This window comes from Kryptolebias marmoratus, linkage group LG2 (assembly GCF_001649575.2).
Source record: "Kryptolebias marmoratus isolate JLee-2015 linkage group LG2, ASM164957v2, whole genome shotgun sequence".
NCBI lineage: Eukaryota > Metazoa > Chordata > Actinopteri > Cyprinodontiformes > Rivulidae > Kryptolebias > Kryptolebias marmoratus.
In genome coordinates, this window is record NC_051431.1 from 14,513,235 (window position 1) to 14,534,577 (window position 21,343).

At 45.2% G+C, this 21,343-nt stretch overlaps 1 protein-coding gene across 1 annotated transcript; it reads left to right on the top strand.

Moving 5' to 3' along the window:
* The first annotated feature begins 333 nt into the window (after positions 1-333).
* cpda (carboxypeptidase D, a) lies at positions 334-19,942 on the top strand. The gene is made up of 21 exons (XM_017433391.3): positions 334-1,163; positions 2,188-2,435; positions 7,220-7,362; positions 7,462-7,631; positions 7,983-8,380; positions 8,478-8,669; positions 9,721-9,888; positions 10,109-10,218; positions 10,412-10,514; positions 11,129-11,271; positions 11,348-11,517; positions 11,624-11,926; positions 12,093-12,288; positions 12,405-12,540; positions 12,645-12,791; positions 12,874-12,972; positions 13,057-13,121; positions 13,366-13,497; positions 14,134-14,319; positions 16,544-16,646; positions 18,015-19,942. The coding sequence occupies exons 1-21, from the start codon at positions 541-543 to the stop codon at positions 18,239-18,241; spliced, it is 4,062 nt and encodes a 1,353-aa protein (XP_017288880.1). The 5' UTR covers positions 334-540; the 3' UTR covers positions 18,242-19,942.
* The last annotated feature ends 1,401 nt before the right edge of the window (positions 19,943-21,343 follow it).

The following is a 21,343-nucleotide window of genomic DNA, read 5'->3' on the forward strand; positions in this document are numbered from 1 at the left end:
TTTTAATTAGAACAGATGTAGTGCCATCCATATGCCAGAAAATGGTGAAAATGTAACTTTAATGAGTTTTCACAAATCAGAGAAAGGTTTCACACATCACAATCATGGTTTTAATCATGTATCTGGAAGAGGAGAATAATCCAGTCCAGGTTTGAAGTGTCTAGGTGCAGTAGTTTTTAAATTAGAATCAATTAAAGACTCGGATGGTAGTGAAAAATTAGGTGGAATCGCCCTTTAGCTATTCGACGCTAGAAGTTAATGCCAACTTCAGCGTCGTGTTAGAAAACGGTTGAAACGTCCCTTTAAACAGTGACGTCACCGTGAAGCTCCGCCCCTACCCCCGGGCGGTGAAACGGAAGTAGATGGAAACAGGAAGGCCAGAGCGGTTCTGACAGCGACAAAACATCTGTTGTTGGACAGAAAGCAGGTAAAAAAAAACAAACAACCCAAAACAAAACAAACAAAAAAAAAAAACTCGTTTCTGCTGAATATCCTTCAGTCCGGACGTCCTGATGGTGCGGAAGTAGATGTTTAACCAACATGGCTCTCATTCGGAAGCCTCTTTTGTCGACGTCGGAACCGCTGGGGTTACTTTTCGCCTTTCTTCTCCTCCTCCCCGCCGCCGCCGCCGCGGGTCCGTCGGAGGAGGAAGCGGCGGAAACTTACGGTAAATACTACAACTACGCGGAGCTGAGCTCTCGGCTCCGGTCGCTGGCGCAGAGACACCCGAACATAGCCAACCTGTCGAGCGTGGGCCAGTCCGCGGAGGGCAGGGAGCTGTGGGTGATGCGCATCACGCTGGACCCCGGCGACGACTCGCCGGGCAGACCCAAGTTCAAATACGTGGGCAACATGCACGGCGACGAAACCGTGTCCCGGCAGGTGCTGGTGTACCTGGCGGAGTACCTGCTGAGCCGGTACGGCGTGGAGCCCCGCGTCACGGAGCTGGTGAACGGCACCGACATCTACATCATGCCCAGCATGAACCCCGACGGCTTCGAGAGGTCCGCGGAGGGCGACTGCACCGGGGACCAGGGCGGCCGAGCCAACGCCAGGTTCAAAGACCTGAACAGGAGCTTCCCCGACCAGTTCGACGGCACCACCGAGGACCCCAGAGACATCCCCGAGGTCGTGGCCGTGATGAGGTGGATCAAGGAGAAGAAGTGAGTCAAACACACACACACACACCTTTCCACAAGCTTCAGAGAGGTTCAGCGAAAACAAAGGCTGCAGGCATTTCAGCTCATCTCTTGGTTATTGAGCAGCCTCATCACGTGTGTCTATGTTTTCTGCTAAACCTCTTGTTATTATTATTAATGAAGATAAGAGCTGTCAAAGGTGTGCCCTGTTTCAGGACAAGAACCCCCCATCCTTTCTGCTCAGACAGTCATCATCTCTTCCCGGTGAACGGCTGTGGATCTCCTTGGCAGCATGCTTGCATCACTGAGCAGATTTTTACTTATTTACTTTCTTTCTGAAGGGTAAAAGGCGCGCGTCTCCGGCCTTTTCTCAGTGCAGTCGCCTCTACGTGTGCGCACGGGCACGCGCTCTGATGTTTAAGCAGACGAGCTCCAGCCCCACCATGAGCCGCCGTCTGCGCTGTCATCACGTACGAATTTAAAGATCGGCGGTGAGGCGTTTCCAAAGGGCGAGGCCGCAGTTCAGAAGCGGAGCTGACCTCATTAACAGGCTTTTTGAGGTCAGCGTCTGTTAAAGTACAACAGTCCGTGACAAAACTCACACCTAAGGCACCGTAGAAGCAGCCAAAAAGACACCCTGAACATATTTCATTGCCGTTATATTTTCATTTTTGTCACCTAATCTAGCTTTGGAGCAGCTATTGTCCCAGCTGGCTGCTCCGCGAGAACCTGGAAGTCGTTTTCTTACTCGTTGTTAGCCGAACCGGTTTTTAAATTGCTCCGTTTGCGTTGCTTTCTTTAACTTTTCCTCTACTCCCAAGCATAGAAAGAAGCCATCACGTTATTTGTGGACATACATTCTATGTGTGTGTGTGTGTGTGTGTCCCATTCGGCTGGGACATCAAAACTTGGGACGTTTTCTAGAAAAAGCAGCCATTTGTGTGTTTTGTACGCTTTCGCTTCTCTTGTCTTCGCAGCACGAATGATCCTCCTAAATTCCCCATATCTGACGATGGAACCCGGCGCCCCTCTCTCTCTCTCCCTCCAGGTTCGTTCTGTCGGGGAACCTGCACGGCGGAACGGTGGTCGCCAGCTACCCGTTCGACGACTCGGCCGACCACAATAATCGGGGCTTCTACAGCCGCTCGGAGGACGACAACTTGTTTCGCCACCTGGCCCTGGTGTACGCCCGGAACCACCCCGTGATGAAGACCGGCGAGCCCAAGTGTCCCGACAGCCCCGGCGAAATGTTTCCAGACGGCATTACGAATGGCGCTCATTGGTACGACGTGCCAGGTGAGAGAATCCCACGCCGTATAATCCTGGTTTGGGAGGATTATAGCTAATGTTTGATTTTTATTTTTTTCTTAAGAGTAAGAGCGATCCATTCCACTCCTCTAGGCTGAACACTTATTTTGCTGTACTGTGTCTGATTGTTTTATTTCCCCCCTTTTTAAAAAATTCTTCTTAGTTAAAGGGACAAAATGGGGTCTCGCAGACTTGTTGCGTTGGCTGACGTTTCGAAGTAACGTTCGGTCTTTGAAGGCGTCCCGTTAGAGCCGTTGATACTCTCCAGCCCGTGGAGGGATCGTGTGCCGCAGCTCATTTGCATCGCACGGTACAGATCATTGCGCTTGATTCATAGTCAAATTAAAACACAAATAATCTCCGGTTGGGGGAGGAGGACCGTTGCAGAGAAGGTAAACAAATCCACCTTGTTCACTTTAGCGTGGCTGTATTTATATGTTACATTATTTGCTGAGGAAAGCAGGTCGTGTTTCGTTGAGGACGAGCCCTCCAGCTCAACCGGACTCCACCTAAGTGTGGATTTCCCCCGCCGAGCTGAACGCAGCTCGTGACGCTCTTCCTGCTTCCGTGTCGTCTGCGCCGCCGGCTGGAAACTTGAGCAATAGCCGCTCCGCCTTCTTCTTCTTCTTCTTCTTTAAGTCGAGTCAAATTTATTTATATCACACTCCTGCAACAAGGCGATACAAAGTGCTTTACAACATGTGAACACAAAAATACAAAGTCAAAACACGCAGAAAGGCTAACTAAGAGTTAAAATACTGTAAAGATCTGCAGCTTCGGGTTGCAACACCCATATCCTTCGGAGCCGTACCGTGATGTGGGTGTTGGCTGATGTTGATTAGCTGTGGTGGCCATTTTAAGTTGAAATAACTTGAAGAGTTAATCAGCTGTAGACGCACATCCCGTCATAACCTTCTGACAGTTTTGTTAAAATCCATTCAATGGTTTATCAGATATTTTGCTAACAGACAAACAAGGGGGACTCCCAACAGTTAGTGCTGAAGTTTTAAGCAAAGATCTTGCTATGAGGTAGCGCTTGGAGTGCATCTTCTGGATGACTCTCAGCTACTACCACACCAAAGATCAGGACAGTATTTGTAAAACTAACAGCGTTACAGCCATCTTTGTGTCATTTTAGGTCGGTTGGCTGAGGCCGCCATCTTAAATCGGGTCAAGTCGAGAACTTAATCAGTTGTAGATGAACATCTAATAATTACTTCCTGAGAGTTTCTTTAAATTTCGTCCAGTTGTTGATGAGATATTTCGCTAACAGACAGATACAAAAACGTCATCGTCCATCTTCTCCTCTCCTTTTGCTGGAGGGTGGTTATAAGAACACGCCCGTCTTCTGATGCATCGAACAAAGAGGTGTTAACACAAAGAACCTGCATCATCTCGAATTTAAATCTGATTCAGAGAGGACCAAATCCTGAAACGATACTCAGGCAGGTCACCATCATATAATATTACATTCAGCACAGATAGTTCTCTCCTTTAGTAACCGAAGCTCTGAAGCCACACAATAAGGCAGCAACATCTGCATCCTGCAGTTTATTTGTTTTCGATCTAAAGGAGGCGGTTTCATTTGGAGGAAAGACTCGTCGTTAAAGCCGTAATATCTGCTTTCTGTGGGTTTGGTCGGATTTGGTTTGTTTATGTGTTTCATCTGGGATGGAAAAAGAACCACTAAACACGCATCATCCATGTCTACCGCATAATTTGGAAGAAATGAGTGAAAACAGCAGAGTCGTGTTTTGTTGCCAACGATTGCGAGTTGTTTGTTTACATCACTTTGGACGGCCTCGTCGGATATTGAGGGGGCGTGGGGGGTGTAAACAGAGTCAGAGGGAGAACGATGGAGTCAGAGGCGGCAGGTGGAAGGAGAAAAGGTGAAGCTCTTCTTCTTCTTCTGAGAAGAAACGGCGACTAAAAGCTGCGACAGAAGCCGAGTCATTCTGAGGGAGGAAGTCGAGCGGCAGAGAGAGTTAAAGCAGAAGTCTGAGATATCCATCCATCCATCCATCCATCCATCCATCCATCCATCCATCCATCCATCCATCCATCCATCCATCCATCCATCCATCCATCCATCCATCCATCCATCCATCCATCCATCCATCCATCCATCCATCCATCCATCCATCCATCCATCCATCCATCTCTCTCTGTCTCTCTCTGTCTCTCTCTCTTCCTACCTTCCTTCCTTCCTTCCTTCCTTCCTTCCTACCTTCCTTACTTACTCACACACTCACTCACTTCTCCTTTCCTGGTCTCAGGGAGCTGGTGTCTATCTTCAGCCATCACGGTGTGAGAGACGGGGGGGGGGACACCCTGGACAGGTCACAAGTCCATCAGAGGAACACACAGAGACAAACAACCATTCATCCTCTCACTCACACCTAGGGACATTTTAGAGTTACCAGTGAACCTAGCCTGCATGTTTCTGGTCTGAAGCGCCCGGCTGCTTGTTTTCAGAGCGAAGCCGAGGTGGGAGGTGGACACCAGCCGAACAGACGCCGCTTTTATCCGTCCGACACGTTTCACGCCTCCGTTGCGGCAGATGACGCAACTCTGAGTGACTTTTTACGAGACGGGCAGCCGGAGTCTGGAGCAGATTATTCTGTTTGCTTAAAGTATTTATTCCTCACAACGTGTTGCCCTAACCTGTAATCTCACGGCACGGACCGGTTTTATGTTCCGTAAACAGTATTTGGTTCACACAGACCTCAGAATGAAACCGGATTTATTGTTATTTCAGTTCAGATTCCAAACTAGTGTAGTCTTATAACCTGAGGGCCCTGAAAGAGTCGGAGTATCCTGAAGCTACAGAAAGCGAGGCAGTTTTTTTTTACCTCACAGGTGCGAACACACTTTTTTCTGTTTTTTCAAATTTTCTCCTGTTCAGCCCTGAAGACGTGCTCTTCGATCGCCTGCTGCCTTCGATGTTTGCTCTGATTTTTTTTTTTGGGCCTTCGTTGTGTGCTCAGAGGTGCTCCCGGGCGTGTCGCCGGATCGGGCGTGTAAAACAGGATGCTCGACCCCGTCTGTGTGTTTGTCGGGCGCGGGGCGTTTATTCAGGCGATTCGCTTCAGCGACGGCGTCGCGCACGAGACTCCTCGCGGTCCACGGCACTTATCTACGCCTCGTGGCCAAGTTAAAGCCCCCTGTCGCCGCTGCTGCTTTTAATGCCTCTGTCATGCTGAATAACGCTGTTTTCTCATCACTAACAGGCGGCGTCATTAGGTTGCCGTCACAGGGCTTAAAGGCATCCTGAGGCTGATCTTCGCTTCGCCCTTATTTCAAATAAGCTCGCAGGTCGTGCTGCTTTCTGTCTTGTGTTGGTTTGTTTGCTTTTTTTATTTACCAGATCAGGAGGAACGTCAGGGTGACTGATTTTGTTCCGACCCAAAAATGACGGCGGTGGTCTGATGGCATTAAGGCAAATTAAACTGTTTACAAAAACCTTTTAATTCAGAAAGAAATTACAGTGACATCTTCCACAAACAACACCAAACAAGAAAAGCAACCATTAGTAATTTCATTGGGTGGATAATTCACAACAGACACTTAATAAACCATCTTTTCACAAATAGTCTGCCTTCTGTCATCATCAGGCTGTAGCTTTTCTTGAGTTTATATTAATTTATACAAACACATCTGTGTAACAGTCTAGAGCAGGCATGTAATTTAACACAAATTATTTGTAGTATTATTATTGCTGTAATTGTTCTGTTTTAAAACCCCTAAAGAAGTGTTTTTTGTTAATTGTAGTTCTTCGAGAAGAGATTTCTTGTTTAATATTCTGAGGGAATTCTGGCCTCACCCACAGCTTCAGATAAAATGGATAACCTATAACGACTCGTTTGAACAGGAAGAAGATTATTTAATAAGAAATCTGCAGAACAGCTGAAAAATACCTTTGAATTGTGTTTGAAAAGCACAAGGAGTCGAGCGTAACTTTTAGTCTGAATTTTAACAGTTTGTTGAATTATTTAAAATCCAAAAGCCAAATATGAAAATATATTTATGGTCTGTATTTTGTTATAAATCAAAGTCTGGACCAAAACACAGACTGCAGCTTTTTTTTGCCTTTGCTTGGAAATAAGGAATTGTGAGTTTAATGATAAGATACAAAAAAAAATTGCAAAAAAAGTGTTGATAATATGTCCAAGTGGTCATCATTCGTCCAGTTATCTACTCTTTAAAGTAAAGTAGAGAGTTTTAACATTTGCCTTGAGAAAACTAAGGATCATGAGACGCCGTCGTGCGCCACAGAAGCAAAATTTTCTTCGTGTTTTTGTTTCCGCCTTGCCTGTTGAGGCCGACGGGAGGCTGGTTGCTCGTTAACCTCCTCTGTCAACGTTTGCTGTTTGAGCTCTTTCACCGCCTCTTGAGGAAGCGGACATTTTGCAGCTGTTTTGATTTGGTTTCTGTGGCCACCGGCCAGCGGGCATGGCAACCCTCCAGCCCAGGAGGCCTCTGACAGCCCGCTGTCGTTCCACAGCGACGGCCAGCCTGACCTCCCCTCTGTTCTCCTGTTTGCGTTATCGAAAGGCCGGGCAGCTCGCAAACTACAGACGCCATGGCGTGCAGCCACGCCAAACAGTCCCTTATCAGCGGTAATAAAGGGGCAAACTGGCCTTACTTTTAGCATTTAGACAAAGATTATACTCGTTTAAAAGTGTTTATGATCCCACATTTGAAATGAAGGATTGGATCACTGTCCTGTTTCTAACCTGCTGTGTGTTTTACGTTGCTGGCCTGTTATCCAGGAGGAATGCAGGACTACAACTACATCTACGGAAACTGTCTCGAAATCACCATGGAGCTGAGCTGCTGCAAACACCCCCCCGCTTCCGAGCTCCGCAAGGAATGGGATCTGAACAGGGAGTCCCTTATAGCCTACATAGAGGAGGTAAACCTTCTGCGTTCCTGTTTCGCGCCGCCGTAAAAGTCGGAGTAGCGTCTCTCCGCCTCGGTGTCTCGCGCGTTTTAATGCCCGCTGTCTTCTCAGGTGCACATTGGCGTCCGCGGGTTTGTGAAAGACGCGGTCAGCGGGGCCGCCCTCAGCAACGCCAGCATCGTGGTGGCAGGGATTCGCCACAACCTGACCACAGCGAAATACGGCGACTATTACCGCCTTCTGCTTCCAGGGACGTACAACATCACAGCCGTGACTCCGGGGTAATTGGTGCCAAACTTTCACGTAGCAGGGCGTCACAAACAAGCTATTCATTAGGGGTCCACACTTCGTGGTGCAGTCCAGACGCAATGCTGGTCCTTGTGACTTTCAAAAGGCTTTTAAATTCTTTTGCCCAGATGACTTGAAATGTTGTTCGACAGGAACGCACGTCTTCACTTTACTTCCTGCTTGTTGCAAATTCTTGTTACCGAAGCGAAGACAAAGGCTTCAAAGCTTCAGTGTCGAACTTCCTTTAAAAAGAAACCAGAACAATGTCTCGTTGTCCCGACAGCTGTGGCATCTAATGTTGGATTTACAGCACAGATGACATCTTGAATCATGTCTGTTTTCAGGTACTCACCAATGACAGTCAGCGGCATTCAGGTGGCTGAGGGTAAAGCCACAGAACTTAACTTTACTTTGTCGCCTGCGGCCGTTGACACTACAGAGGGCCCCACCCCGGCTGCTACCTCAGAGCCGTCCACCAGTCGTCCGGCGACGACAGACTCTTCTAACTTAAACAAGACTCTGGCAGCTTCCACTGAAGGGAACGAGAACAACCCTCCCGCGCACCAGCCCATCCAACCCAAAGAATTTCGTCACCACAACTATGCAGACATGGAGCTTTTCCTACGCAAGTACAACAGCGAGTTCTCCTCCATCACCCACCTTCACTCTATTGGCCGCTCGGTGAAAGATCTGGAGCTGTACGTGATGATCATCTCCGACAACCCAAACGTTCACGAGCACGGTGAGTTACTCTAGCCTTTTGACAGCATTTCTAAATGGAACGTTGCCTCTAAATGTTCTTTCGGCTGTTTTAAAGTTGCTTTGTTTGTCTCGACCAGGTGAGCCGGAGTTTAAGTATGTGGCCAACATGCATGGAAACGAAGTGGTGGGCCGAGAGTTGTTGCTCAACCTCATCGAGTATCTGTGCCGTAACTATGGCACCGACTCAGAGGTCACTTGGCTGGTCAACAACACCCGCATTCACATCATGCCCTCCATGAATCCCGATGGCTATGAGGAAGCCACTGAAGGTAGGTGCTAAAAGACGACCAGACAAGCCACACAACTCTTCATGTGCGCAACAATAATTCAATTAAATACTTCAGGTTACTGTTAATCACTTCTGCATTATCTTCAGGAACTGTACCCCAAACATTTCAAGCACAACAGGTTTTTTTTTTCTGGTATCTTTGTAGCTTTCCTTACGCAAACTTCAGCTCCTCAGAGCTTTTGACTGGGCTCCTCCAGGATGTTACTTTTGTTTTCTGTAACTTTTCTTTCTTCGTTTGACTTGTGTGTTCAGAGTGGTTGTGTTGTTGAAAGGCCTTTTTATTCAAGTTTAAGCCGTCTGTTGGTTTAGAGACACATTTTCTGGCATTTTGCCTTCAAATTTATTGTTGTAGTTTAAGTTTATGATTTGTTTAGGACATTCTAAACAATATGCTATAAAACAAACTCACTCTGGAATACTTTTACCATTTTCAGGGGTTGTAGTATTCATTACACTAATGGGTTCATTTTTAAAGTGCTCACAAACGTTCAACCAACCAAGCGAGAAAACAAAGAATTTACCAACTTACCATCCAGCTGACCAACCAACCAAACAATCAACCAACCAACCAACCATCCAGCTAACTAACTGACCAATCAACCAACCAACTGACAACCAACCAGTCAACTAACCAATCAACCAACCAGATGACCAACCAACCAATCAACCAACCAACCAACCAACCAACCATCCAGCTAACTAATTGACCAATCAACCAACCAACTGACAACCAACCAGTCAACTAACCAATCAACCAACCAGATGACCAACCAACCAGATGACCAACCAACCAGCTAACTGACAACCAACCAGCTAACTGACAACCAACCAGCTGACCAACCAACCAGCTAAATGTGCAGTATGACGGGGAACGGTTCAAGGTCTTTGTTTGAGCCCCTCCTCCGTCTGTCTTCTAGGAACTTCTGGTCACTAATTATTGCTGACGTGTAAACAGGAAGTGGAGTTGAGTTTGTTTAACAGTTAAACAGATGTTTATCAGTGACTCATTACTCCGCTTCGCTTCCTCCTAGGTGACACCAGGGGCTACAAAGGGCGCAACAACAGCAACAAATATGACCTGAACCGGAACTTTCCGGACCAGTTCGTCACCATCACAGAACCCAGGCAGCCAGAGACCCTGGCTGTGATGAAGTGGGTGAAGAGCGTACCGTTTGTTTTGTCTGCCAACCTCCATGGAGGTAGGAGCTCACTTTGAATCTTCAGGCCAAAATGCTTGCCGTTTAGTGTACAAGCCTTTTCTTTAAATAAACTGTATTTACAGTTTAAAATATTTTATGATTAGGTTCACATGTTGATGTTTAGACACACAGTTTCTAATCAATAATTATCCATAAAATTGGACTTTTAGGAATGAGCATCTTTTGTGATCTCTGTTGTCTTTGTTTTCGTGTCATGCAGGTTCCATGGTGGTCAACTACCCGTTTGACGATGACCGAGAGGGGATTCGGCATTACAGCAAGTCACCTGATGATGAGGTCTTCAAGCAAGTTTCGAGAGCCTACTCGGAGGTAATCGGGCTCCGCTGCTTTGGGATTACGCTCAGGTTGAAATCATCTGTTTGCGTTTTCAGTTTTGTTTCAGAAACAAACTGTTGCAATGAAGTGCTGCATCTATTCCTAGATACCCGGAGAACTTTAGTTTTAAACTCAAGTGTGGAGGCGTTTATTGTTTGACTTACCTGTGATGGATTTGTTTTTTCAGGAAAACCCCTTCATGCACAGCGGACACCCGTGTGAGGACCTGTACCCCGACGAATATTTCAAGGATGGCATCACCAACGGTGCCGAGTGGTACTCAGTTCCTGGTATGCCTCTTTGTTGCTTACAGGGTTTCTTTTCTTTTTTTTTTGTAAAGCTGCATTTTACAGAACCAAAAAAAGTAAAAAAAAAAAAAAATGAAAAAAATGACAGCCACCATTTGAATTTAAAACATTGTAATTCTGACAACACCCCCGTTTGCTACTGCAGTCCACAGTCTGAAGGAGTGTGTTAAAGTGAACACAACTAAAGCACCATCTTTTATTAGGATTGCCTTAACAATTTTAAACTTGTGCAGTCATAAAGGCTCGAATCATTACAGTAAACGTGACAAAGGAAACACCTTCTGCTGTTTGAAACCTCAAGTTAATCATCTTCCCTTTGTTTTTTATTCTAACTACTATAAAAACATGTCCAGAAAACCCGTGTTTACTGTTTATGTCAGTTATAAGAGAGTTGTGTCATTTTCTTGCAGTCTTCTTTGCAAGCTAGCGTTTTTTTCCTCCCCAAAAGTGTAGGAGTGACCCCTGCTGGACGGTCAGTAAAAATGCAGCTTAAAGATTTCCAGGAATGGCTTCCCTTTTCTCATTTGAAGCCTGCTGATGGAGTATTTCCAAATGAAAGCATTAAAATAGGATTAAAGGAGCTCCTCTCTCTCCAGGTGGGATGCAGGACTGGAATTACGTCAACACCAACTGCTTCGAGGTGACCATCGAGCTGGGCTGTGTCAAGTACCCCTGGGCCAAGGACCTGCCGCAGTATTGGGAGCAAAACTGGCGAGCCTTGCTGAAGTTCATACAGCAGGTAGTAGAAACCGCCTCCGAACAAGGCTCTTTAGAGTTCTGCCTTTACGCTCAGTTTACTTTATTTCTTCTTGTAGGTTCACACCGGAGTAAAGGGATCAGTTACCGACTTTAGAGACGGTACGGAGATTCCTAACGCCACCATCAGCGTGCAGGGAATCGACCACAACGTCACTACGGCTCAGACTGGAGATTACTGGAGACTCCTGGTCCCTGGGACCTATTCTGTCACCGCCTCTGCCCCAGGGTAATATTTGTGTTTCAGACGAAAGAACAAGCTAAGATTGTTTCTCTGGATAGTTCTGTTTTCAAGTGCTGATAACTTTAAACGACTTTTCCTGTTGTCTACGTAGTTATAAACCTGTGTCGATCTACGCCACGGTCTCGAAGGACCGAGCGGAGGTAGTGGACTTCAGGCTGCCTCGGGTCGACTCGAACAGTAATGGCCAGTCTATCAGTGATCCCCCGACCACACAGAACCCGTCGGAAAAGGAGCTCCAGGCCTTAATCAGAGAGCTGTCTTTAGACCAAGGTTTGGAGCAGCTGGTCAGGAGCACAGCCACCGACAACAAGCTCCACTACAGAGGCTCCAAAGACCTGTACAACATCCTGAGGGGCCTCACGCTTAACTTCTCCAATATCACCAAACTGCACAGGTCAGCAGGGTTTCATCTTTTTTTTTGCCTTTTAAGAAACATGAATTACTTTTAAAGTTATATCTTCATACGGTACATTATTATTATTTTTTTTTTTCTGGGCTAAAAGTGCCAACGATGTTAAATTGGCTTCTAATCAAAGCGTTCTGGTTTCTTCTGTCTTTAGTTTGGGCCAAAGTGTGGAGTTCAGAACCATCTGGGCTCTGGAAATATCCAACAAACCAGAAGAAGCTGAGCCATCCAAACCAAAGATCCGCTTTGTGGCGGGGATCCATGGGAACGCGCCGGTGGGCACGGAGCTGCTGCTGGAGTTTGCCGCCTTCCTGTGCATCAACTACCACAAGAACCCAGCCATCACCAAGGTGAGCGTCCCGACGGACGACCAGCAGCTCTTTGCTCCAGACAGCACGTTTCCGAGCTGTGAAAATAACGGCCACGGTGCGCAGAGAAAGTAACGCCTGCGCTGTTCCCTCTCCAGCTCATAAACGCCACTCGGATTTTCATCGTGCCCTCTGTCAACCCCGACGGGCGGGAACAGGCTCACGAGGAGCAGTGCACGTCCACCCAGGGCCTGGCCAACTCGAACGACGTCGATCTGGACAGGGACTTTTTCGGTAGGCACCGCCTCGACTTTGAGACATTAACAACAGGCTAACTGTGGTGTTTTTTTTAAATATGATTTCTTCTTCTTTTCCATTTTGTTTTTCGACTTCACCAGGCAACGAGTCACAGCGTGTGGGAGAGGCCCAGCCTGAGACGAGAGCGATGATGAATTTTATCCAAAATGGGGACTTCACTCTGTCTGTAACTCTGGATGGAGGCTCCCTGGTTGTCACCTACCCTTACGACAGGCCCGTGCAGACAGGTAACGCGCGTCCGTTTGCCTTTTTATTTGCCCGACGGTCCCTAAATTAAAGCGCAGTCCTGACATCCTTCTCATTTTACAGTCGAAAACGAGGCCACGTTGAAGTATCTGGCAGAGGCGTATGCCAAGAACCACCCGAAGATGCATCTCGGAGACACCGCGTGTTCCAACAACGGGCAAAGTGCGACATCTTGGTACCATTGTTCACGCTCGTTACACCTGTCGTTGCTGCTGTTCTCATCCTGCTCACGTTTCTTATTTCCAGCGGGCAACGTCCCAGGGGGAGTCCTGAGAGCAGCAGAGAAACAGAGTCACATGGGGAGCATGAAGGTAAAGTCCTCCGTTACCGGGACCGAGTGGGTTTTTTTGTGTGTTGCATGGATTTGATCCGTTTGTAAAAAGGTATTGATTAGAGTAGATGATCAACACTCGCTCCGAGCTTTAACAGATCAGTGCCACATGAGACCCCGCACAGTGTCGTTCACATGGTCTGTCGGTTCTTTAAGGCTGAAGTCAGAAGCTAACCCTCGTCTGGTTTTGTCCCGTGTCATTGTCCGTCTTCGTGTCCCTCCAGGACTTCAGCATGGACTTCGGACACTGCCCGGAGATCACCGTGTTCACAGGCTGCTGCTTGTTCCCTCCTGCCGACCAGCTGGTCGCTCTCTGGACTGACAACAAGAAGGCTCTCCTCAGCATGCTGGTGGAGGTGGGGTTTCATCGTAGCTTTATCGTTTATGAGAAGCTGAAACAATGTGGTTACCACTGATTTTTCATTCATTTCATTTAGAATACTCAGGATAAATGATGTAATTTTAGTGCAGAAATTTAAGATTACCAGTCAAGTTTATTTCAACATCAATCAGAGTTACATATCAAATAATGCAACCATCATTTTGTATGTATTATTTTGTATTTTATTAAAACTAAACTTCTAAATCTACTAAATACACAAGACATTCTGCAACTATGTTTAATTTTGTTGGATTCCAGTCATTTTCTTATTGTGGATTTGAGTTTTTTGGGCTTTTATAACCTTCAAAAAGTTTAAGAAGTTTGGATTTCCAGCTCCCAGGTTTTATTCCGTCTGTTCCAGAGAAAGGGAATGCTGTTTCCTTTATTTGGAATTGGCTGCAGAAATATTCAAATGACACTAACTTCAAATATGAATGCAGCTTAATGAGAAGTCGCATTAAAATGAGCATCTTTTTGATTTTAAAGATGATGTCACACACTTTTACCTTCTTAGTGTATTTTTTATTTATTTAACTTGTCATTTTCAGCGCCTCTTGTCCTGGTGAAACAGTTAAAATGATACACTTCCCTTCATGTCTGCTCCGTCCAGGTTCACAAAGGGGTGCAGGGCCAGGTGATGGACAAAAGTGGAAAACCAGTCGTCGGTGCGAGCATCGTCCTGAACAGGAGGATAAAAATCTTCACCTCTAAGGGAGGCTACTTCCACGCCCTCCTCGCCCCCGGCACCTACACCATCGAAGCCGTCGCCGATGGGTATCAGCAGCAACAGCATAAGGTGAGCCGTTCCAGCCGTCCCGCCGTTCCACCGTGCTGCAGGTTTCAGACCTTACCCTGATTCAGACGGTCGCCAAGTTCTGCTGAGGCTCCTTGGTGATTCGGTCATTTAAACCAGGTGTGTCGGAGCTGGGAAACGTCTAAAACCTGGAGGAGAATGGGCCCTGAGGACCAGGGCTGGAGAACGCTGGTTGTTTAAAAATTATTTTAACATAAAAGTAAGAAATGCAGTAATTTGTTCAGAAGATAACCAGTACAGGTCCTGCTGGTAGCAGCTAAATGGCTTGTATGCATTCCAGTTTTAATAAGACATAATAAAAAAAAGAATAATTGGATTCAATAACTGTACTTTCAAAGTTTATTTGATGGGACATTTACCAACAAAACTTAACACTGAACCCAACTGAAAACCTGCATCTAGGTCAAAATTATTACTTATGAAAGGTATAAAATTAATTTAAACACTTTTATCTGGATTAAAACATATATTTGAGCTAATTGTTACTCAGTGGAGCCTGAAGGTTACATTTATGGCATTAAAAATTGCTAAGTGAGGTAGAAAAAGTCAAAAGTGTTGGAATAATTGCTGTTGAGTTTGTATATTTAGCGTTAAAAGGCAGAAATAAAATCCAGTCTGGTTGTAATATTTTATAGTCTAATGGACGCTTTAGTGGAGCACGTTAATTAGCTAATTGTTGGACTTTTGATTCTGCAAACATGTAGTGTGTTTGTGGTTGTTGCAAATCTTGCAATTTAACACCAGAGATTCTTTTAAAAATTCATGTTTTACAAAGTTTGTTCGAAAACATTCAAAGGCGAGGAGAACCCCGAGCTGGCAAAAATAAAGTTTATTCATTTACAAATAAGAGAAGCACTTTTTTTGTTGGTTTTTCCAGTGGAGAAAGTTTTTAGTAGATTATTACCATAGTTCCCCCTTGCAGTCTATGAAAGGCGTAGGGCGAAGCATGCAGAACCTCTCCGTCACCTCCACCTTGCCGTCGGGACACTCCGACGCCTGCAGGGTGGGGTAGGCCAGCTCCTCGAACAGCTGCTCCTTGATGGTGAAGCCGAGCTGCCGGCTGTAAGGCGCCAGCTTCCCACAGGGCGTGTAGAGCACGGGGTCCACCACCGTGTGGTACGTCCGCTGGTACTCCGGCACCGTGTAGCCATGGATCGTCAGAGCGCCCCCGGGGCTCCGCTCCTCGGCGGCGCCGGCGGCCTCGGAGCGGCGCGGCAGATCCGAGAGCTCCGGCAGAACGGCGGCGTTCCTGACATACCTCTCGTCCAGGGCTCCCTGGGGGTCCCGCCGCTCCAACATGAGGTCCAAACTGTAAGCTGGAGCCAGCATGAATTTCCTCTCCTTTATCGTCTCGCCGTACTTTTTCGGACAGCGAATGCTGTGCCTCAGCTCGTAGGAGCGCATCGTGCGTCTGAAAAAAGGTGAAGTCACTTTCAGTGAGTTCTTCTGCTCCTGTGAGCTCCTTCTGTGGAATAATTTATATAAAAGCACCCTTAAACCTAGCACCTTAAACAGGGGGGAATAAAACTTACTATTTGGTAACAATTTGCTCAGTTTTTGTTCAGGTCAGGTCATTTAATCAGCCTCAACCATCAGATCAGAACCCTAACTTCTTGTCTAGTTCCTGAATAATGATGCTGGGAAAATAAAAAAAAAGGTGCAGCTCCTGAAAAAAACTGAACTGAAAAAAGCATTTTCAGATTATAGCAATTTACCTCTTAGATGGATATTATAGGATTGTTTTACACCAGCACTTTTTTTTTTTTTTTTTACTCACAGACAACCTGCAGCAGATTATACTAACCAGACACACCTTCCAGGGAGACCTGCTGATTGGATAATTGACCTCGTTTTCTAAGCAGCTTTTAGAGGCAGGAAATGCTTCCCTCTTCGGTCGAAGAGGCAACCTTGGTGGATAACAGGAGAGCGTTTTCCCCCAGATGTTTCAAGTTTTAAAAGCCACTGTATCGGCCCGCCCATGTATACTAAAGTACCACCACAGCTGCTGGTAAACATTAGTTTTATTAACCCTGACTGGGGTTAGACTGCAGAACTTCAATGCTCAAAATAAGCACAGAGAAATGCAGTTTGACGGGCTGGTTTTGCTGTAAAAATAAACAAATAAAAGTCCTGCTATATTATATATGTAGTCTTTATAATCCAGGAGGGTACGTGGGTTTAAAAGTGACACTTCTCTGTCTTCCAGGTTGAGGTGTTTCCTTCAAAAGCTGCTGCCACCGTCAACATCAAGTTCGACTTGGACAAGAGCATCTTCGGCCTGCCCAGAGAGTTCGTCGTGGCCAGCGCGGGTAAGGATTTCTGTGAAAGGTTCTTGGTTTGTGCAGCTTCACTGAAGCAGAAACACACAGGATGGGCCACTGGCAGCGCTAGGCGAGATCTTTGGCTGCCATCTTGTGTGCGTCAGTCCAAAAGCGCATAGAGATGGCCTTATGTTACTTCAATAAACATAAAGTAATGTTCATAGTCTGAAAACAGGACAGGAGTGTGCCGTAACGGGCCTCCCACCAAGCCCGGTCAAGTGTTACCAGTGTGCCACCACTGCCTCGATTAAAATTAGTACACAGCTGGACTTTCAGGGCGCGTCCATTTACATCGGAACCCGTAACTGGGAAGTTGGAGTGAAAGTAACAGAGTTTACTTACTAGAGTTGCGAGTAGCAGCCATCTTGAAATCCTAACTGGGGGTAGTCGGAGTTGCTCCCACTTTCCGAGCGGGACGTCCCACTTGAGGGGGCGTTCCCGTTGAAATGTACGACTGGGAACTCGGGAAAATCCCATTTCCCAGCTACTTCAACGCACCAGAAGAACTTTACATGTTTACTTAGTCTAACCAGAGCTCTGCTGCCAGTGTTTGTAGTTGACTGCACTCAGCCTAATAACTTAAACTTATATAATAGTTTTTTTTTAATAATTCTGGAAATATTTAGACCTTATCTAGTAAGCACTTCAGTATTTTGACTTAGACTTTTGAGCTTTTGTCTAGCCTATACAGGAATTCACTGTTATGTAGCATATGTTTTACTTAAAGAAAAGCTAAAGCAAATTTGTGGACTAATTGCTATTTAATTAAATGTGTCCCCAATAATATAGTCTCAGCTGGTTGTAATTCTGGTACAGACTAGTCTAGAGTGAGTGACAACCCCTGCTTGAATAATAATAATACAGTGTATTATAAAATTTCCAAATAAACAATTACTTAAGGCCACATTTTTATTCTAACAATTCATGACAAAGCGTAAAGTTCCTTGGTTGAGATTAGGTTTCAGACTCAGATATTTCTGATCTGCTGCCATTTTGGCAGAAACGAGGACGCCACTTAGCACTTACCAAGATGGCGGCACAATGTCTCTCCTTGCTGCGCCGCGGTTGGCCATTCTAGCGAGTCTCTGTTTCAGTGGGCAGCTCAAGTGATAGGGTTAGTTTATGAATAAAGTGTCTGCTTTTATCTACGTTATTATAAAGATTGTAGTTTTATTTTCATTTATCCTGAAAGTTCTTTGACAGGAACAGATTGTTCAGGTTGTTGTTTTCTTGCCTCGTGTAAATCAGTCGTTCAGTGAAAGGCCACATCTTCTATCAGAGTATCATACCTGTAGTGTTGTACGTGTGAAGCTGAATTTAGTTTAGAATAATAAACATTTCTCTTCTCTCCCTTAGCGGCCGCCATGACGGCGCTGGTGGTGACGGCGTGCATCATCTGGTGCGTGTGCGCAGCCAAGTCCAATCGGCAGAAAGACGGCTTCCACCGCTTACGGCAGCACCGCGACGAGTACGACGACGAGATCCGGCTCAACTCCATGGGCTCCAAGAAGTCCCTGCTTGCCAACGAGTTCCAGGACGAAAGTGAAAGCGAGGAGGAGACGCTGTACGCCAACAAGATCTGACCGGGCTCGCTGCACCAGTTTGGCTCTGTTTTTTTTTTTTTTCTTTTTTTCGTTTTGCGCTCCCACTAGGGTCAAATCTTTTCCCAACATGCAAAGAAATGGACTTGAATGAGCAGCTTCTATTTATATATGAGACAGATTTGTTTTGGTTTTTTTCGTTTGTCTTTTAAGTTTTTAGGGCTCACTTCAGTGCTGCTAAATCAGAGAATCCTTTAGGACGGAGGGTTCGCGTTTGGGTTCTGGTCGACGAAGACGATAATAAAGATATGTCCTTTCTTTTACGCTGTCCATTTTAGTTTCCGAGCCATTCCAGGTTATTATCGGGTCGTTATTCGTCCTGCCTGCCTCACAGATATAGCCATCGAGTCCAAACGAACTTATATTAGCGTCTCCCAGAAACTCCTTAATGTCATCGCTGTGTATTTTAATGCCACTTTGATATTTTTTTGTTTTTGTTTTAAAGCCGAAGAGTTACACAAACGTCCGAGCATTTGGGAGGTTTATCCATCACTCAGTGCCTTGGCTTCTGTAGGTTTCACCGTTCCTGTCGGGCTGGAAGATGTGGCAGAAAGCTCTATTGTGACTAAATGGTTCAGTTTCTGATTGTTTTTTTGGTCCGTTTTGTACTCAGGTTGTTTTTTATTTTTTTAAAGATGGAGATTCTGAACGCTAAATTCCAATATTCGCTCCTTTTTTTTGCTCAGAGGACTTGAGCGAAATCACGCCGGCTTCAGTAGGTTTGTGTCAATGCTGTGAGTCGAGCTTTCACAAATATCTGAAATATCCTAAGCTCGAATGAAGCCTCTGAAGTGAATAGTTATATAGGATCACTAATTAGAAACTATTCCATCATCACTGGTTCTAACAAACGACAAATAATGAAGCTAAAAATGTGTTAAAGGATTGTATTACAGTTACAGGAGGTTTACTGTGTGGGGAGAAAATCCCTGCTGATTTTCTTGGATGTCCCTTTTTTTTTTTTTTTTTTTTTTTTTTGTTGCTCACAGTCATATCTTTAGTCATATCCTCTGCCGGATCTTTTTTTTTTTTGAGAGTATTTTAATACTTCACAGCCTTAAGAATGAATCTGTTCCAAGCTCAAAGGAAAAACAAGGCATACCGTGTAGATTTTAGCCTTGTTCTGTTGTTTCCAGATTTTTAAGAAGCTCCCCTTTCGGTACCTCGTTTGCGCGGGAGAACCGTTTGGTGGGAACTCCGGTAAAGAGAAGCGGGAACCTTTTTCTCGTTCGGTGATCCTGTGCTCTGTAGTAGGGCGACATCATCTAGAACCAAACAAGGTAAACAACCAAAAAAAAAAAGTCTGAATAAAGGAGGGGAGAATCCTCTCCGCTGAGATGCTTGTATGGCTGCTTTTGCACCGGGTCTAAACGTGGCGCACGGTTTCAAAGCAATACACGCCTGTTCTGAGCAGTCCGCCCTGATCGCCGTCTGCGTCGGGAGAGGAGTTTGTAAATTATTTTTCTTACGCTGCGTCCATAAAGCCCTCGTGTCGAGACGTCTGGAGGTGGTCACACGTGGATGTGTGAAGGTTTTCTATGAACTGGAATAAAGTGTAAATATTTGCCAATTGTACAGAAACGGTGGGGCGTGCGCTCGCTTCCTGTTGGTTTCAGGAGCACCTCGGTTGGTTTGAGGCACGCTGACGTGCACAGAAACTCTCAAAACAAGGAAATAAAACATCTCAGAGAACTTTTTGTCTGTGTGCTGCATTATTTTTATTTATTTTGGGGGGTGGGGGGACGAGTTCTGTAAATGAGACCAGCCAGCAGTGAAGACTGCCTCTAACTTCAGGGTGATTCCAGACAAACTCAACCAAAACTCCCAAATCCTGAATCAGGTTTGGGTGAAAATTAGTTTGGAAGAACATCTGTATGTATAATGAGCACATGCAAAATTATAGACACCGGCTCTTAAGGGTTATCGAGATGCGGTCCTCCAAATATTGCAGGTTGCGCCCTATTTTTGACCTCGTGAATCGAGAACACTGTTTTAATGGTATTTTAAAAAGTGATATCTTCCAAATAAATGACATTTTTGGTCTAAAAACTGCTCTCCTCTGTAACTTTGGTCCACATTTTCAGACACTGGCAGCAAAACAATTGTATCCTTTCTCATCCCGATTCATTAACCCCTTAAATGCCAGTCGTTTTACAGACGATAATACAAAATTCAGATTAAGGTCCTCCCGTGATGGCGGGATTTCTCACAGAGACCGTTAATTGCCAGGTTCCTAATATTTCAGGAAAGATGTGCGTGTCTGAGGAAGATTAGATCTCTCCAAGGCATAAAACTGAAAAAAACCCAACTTTTTTTTTTTTTTTGCTAGTTTTGGCCGAACCTGTTGAGCACCTGGCAACTTACACAAAATAATGTCATTAGGTCAACGTGTCTTAGTTGTATTTCATCAATAGTTATATTTATTTTCTAATCTCTGTTGTTTTATGACAATATTGGTGTTTTGGGCCAATTAGAGTTGGTCACCCGGGGACCCTTTGGTTGAGTTCATATGGAATGACCCTTCAATGAGCGAAACATCTAAAAAAAAATACTTTTACATCTTCTATTCCTATTTTATGGAATCAGTGTTACTTGCATTAAAAAGCCTCTCAAAATGTTCAAAGCAGAACATTCAGAAACAAATGAAAACAATAAAAAAGTGACACAGAAAGATGTTGCTTCTCCGCTGACCTTCTTTGTCGTTTTAGACAAGTTCAATAAATATGTGTTTTATGGAATCAGATTTGTGCTAAAAAAATAATAAAATATCCCCCCCCCCACACACACACATATACACACAAGAAAAATGAGCCTGAAGTAAACCTTTTGTTTAGCAAACAAAATATAGTTGTGTGAATTACTGATGTTTTGTTTGACTGGTTGTGTTTTGGTTCTGCTTATGAGGCTTTTTTTCTGACCTGATCATCTTCTGTCAGGGGCTTCTTCATACGCTTGAATTTCCCCCCAAAAAAATAATTAAAGTTTTTCTGATTCTGATAGCCAGGAGCTGTTCTCACTTCTATTTTTTATTAAAGTGAACTTAAATTTTACCTGATCTAGCTGTCCACATAACTTTATGGTCTA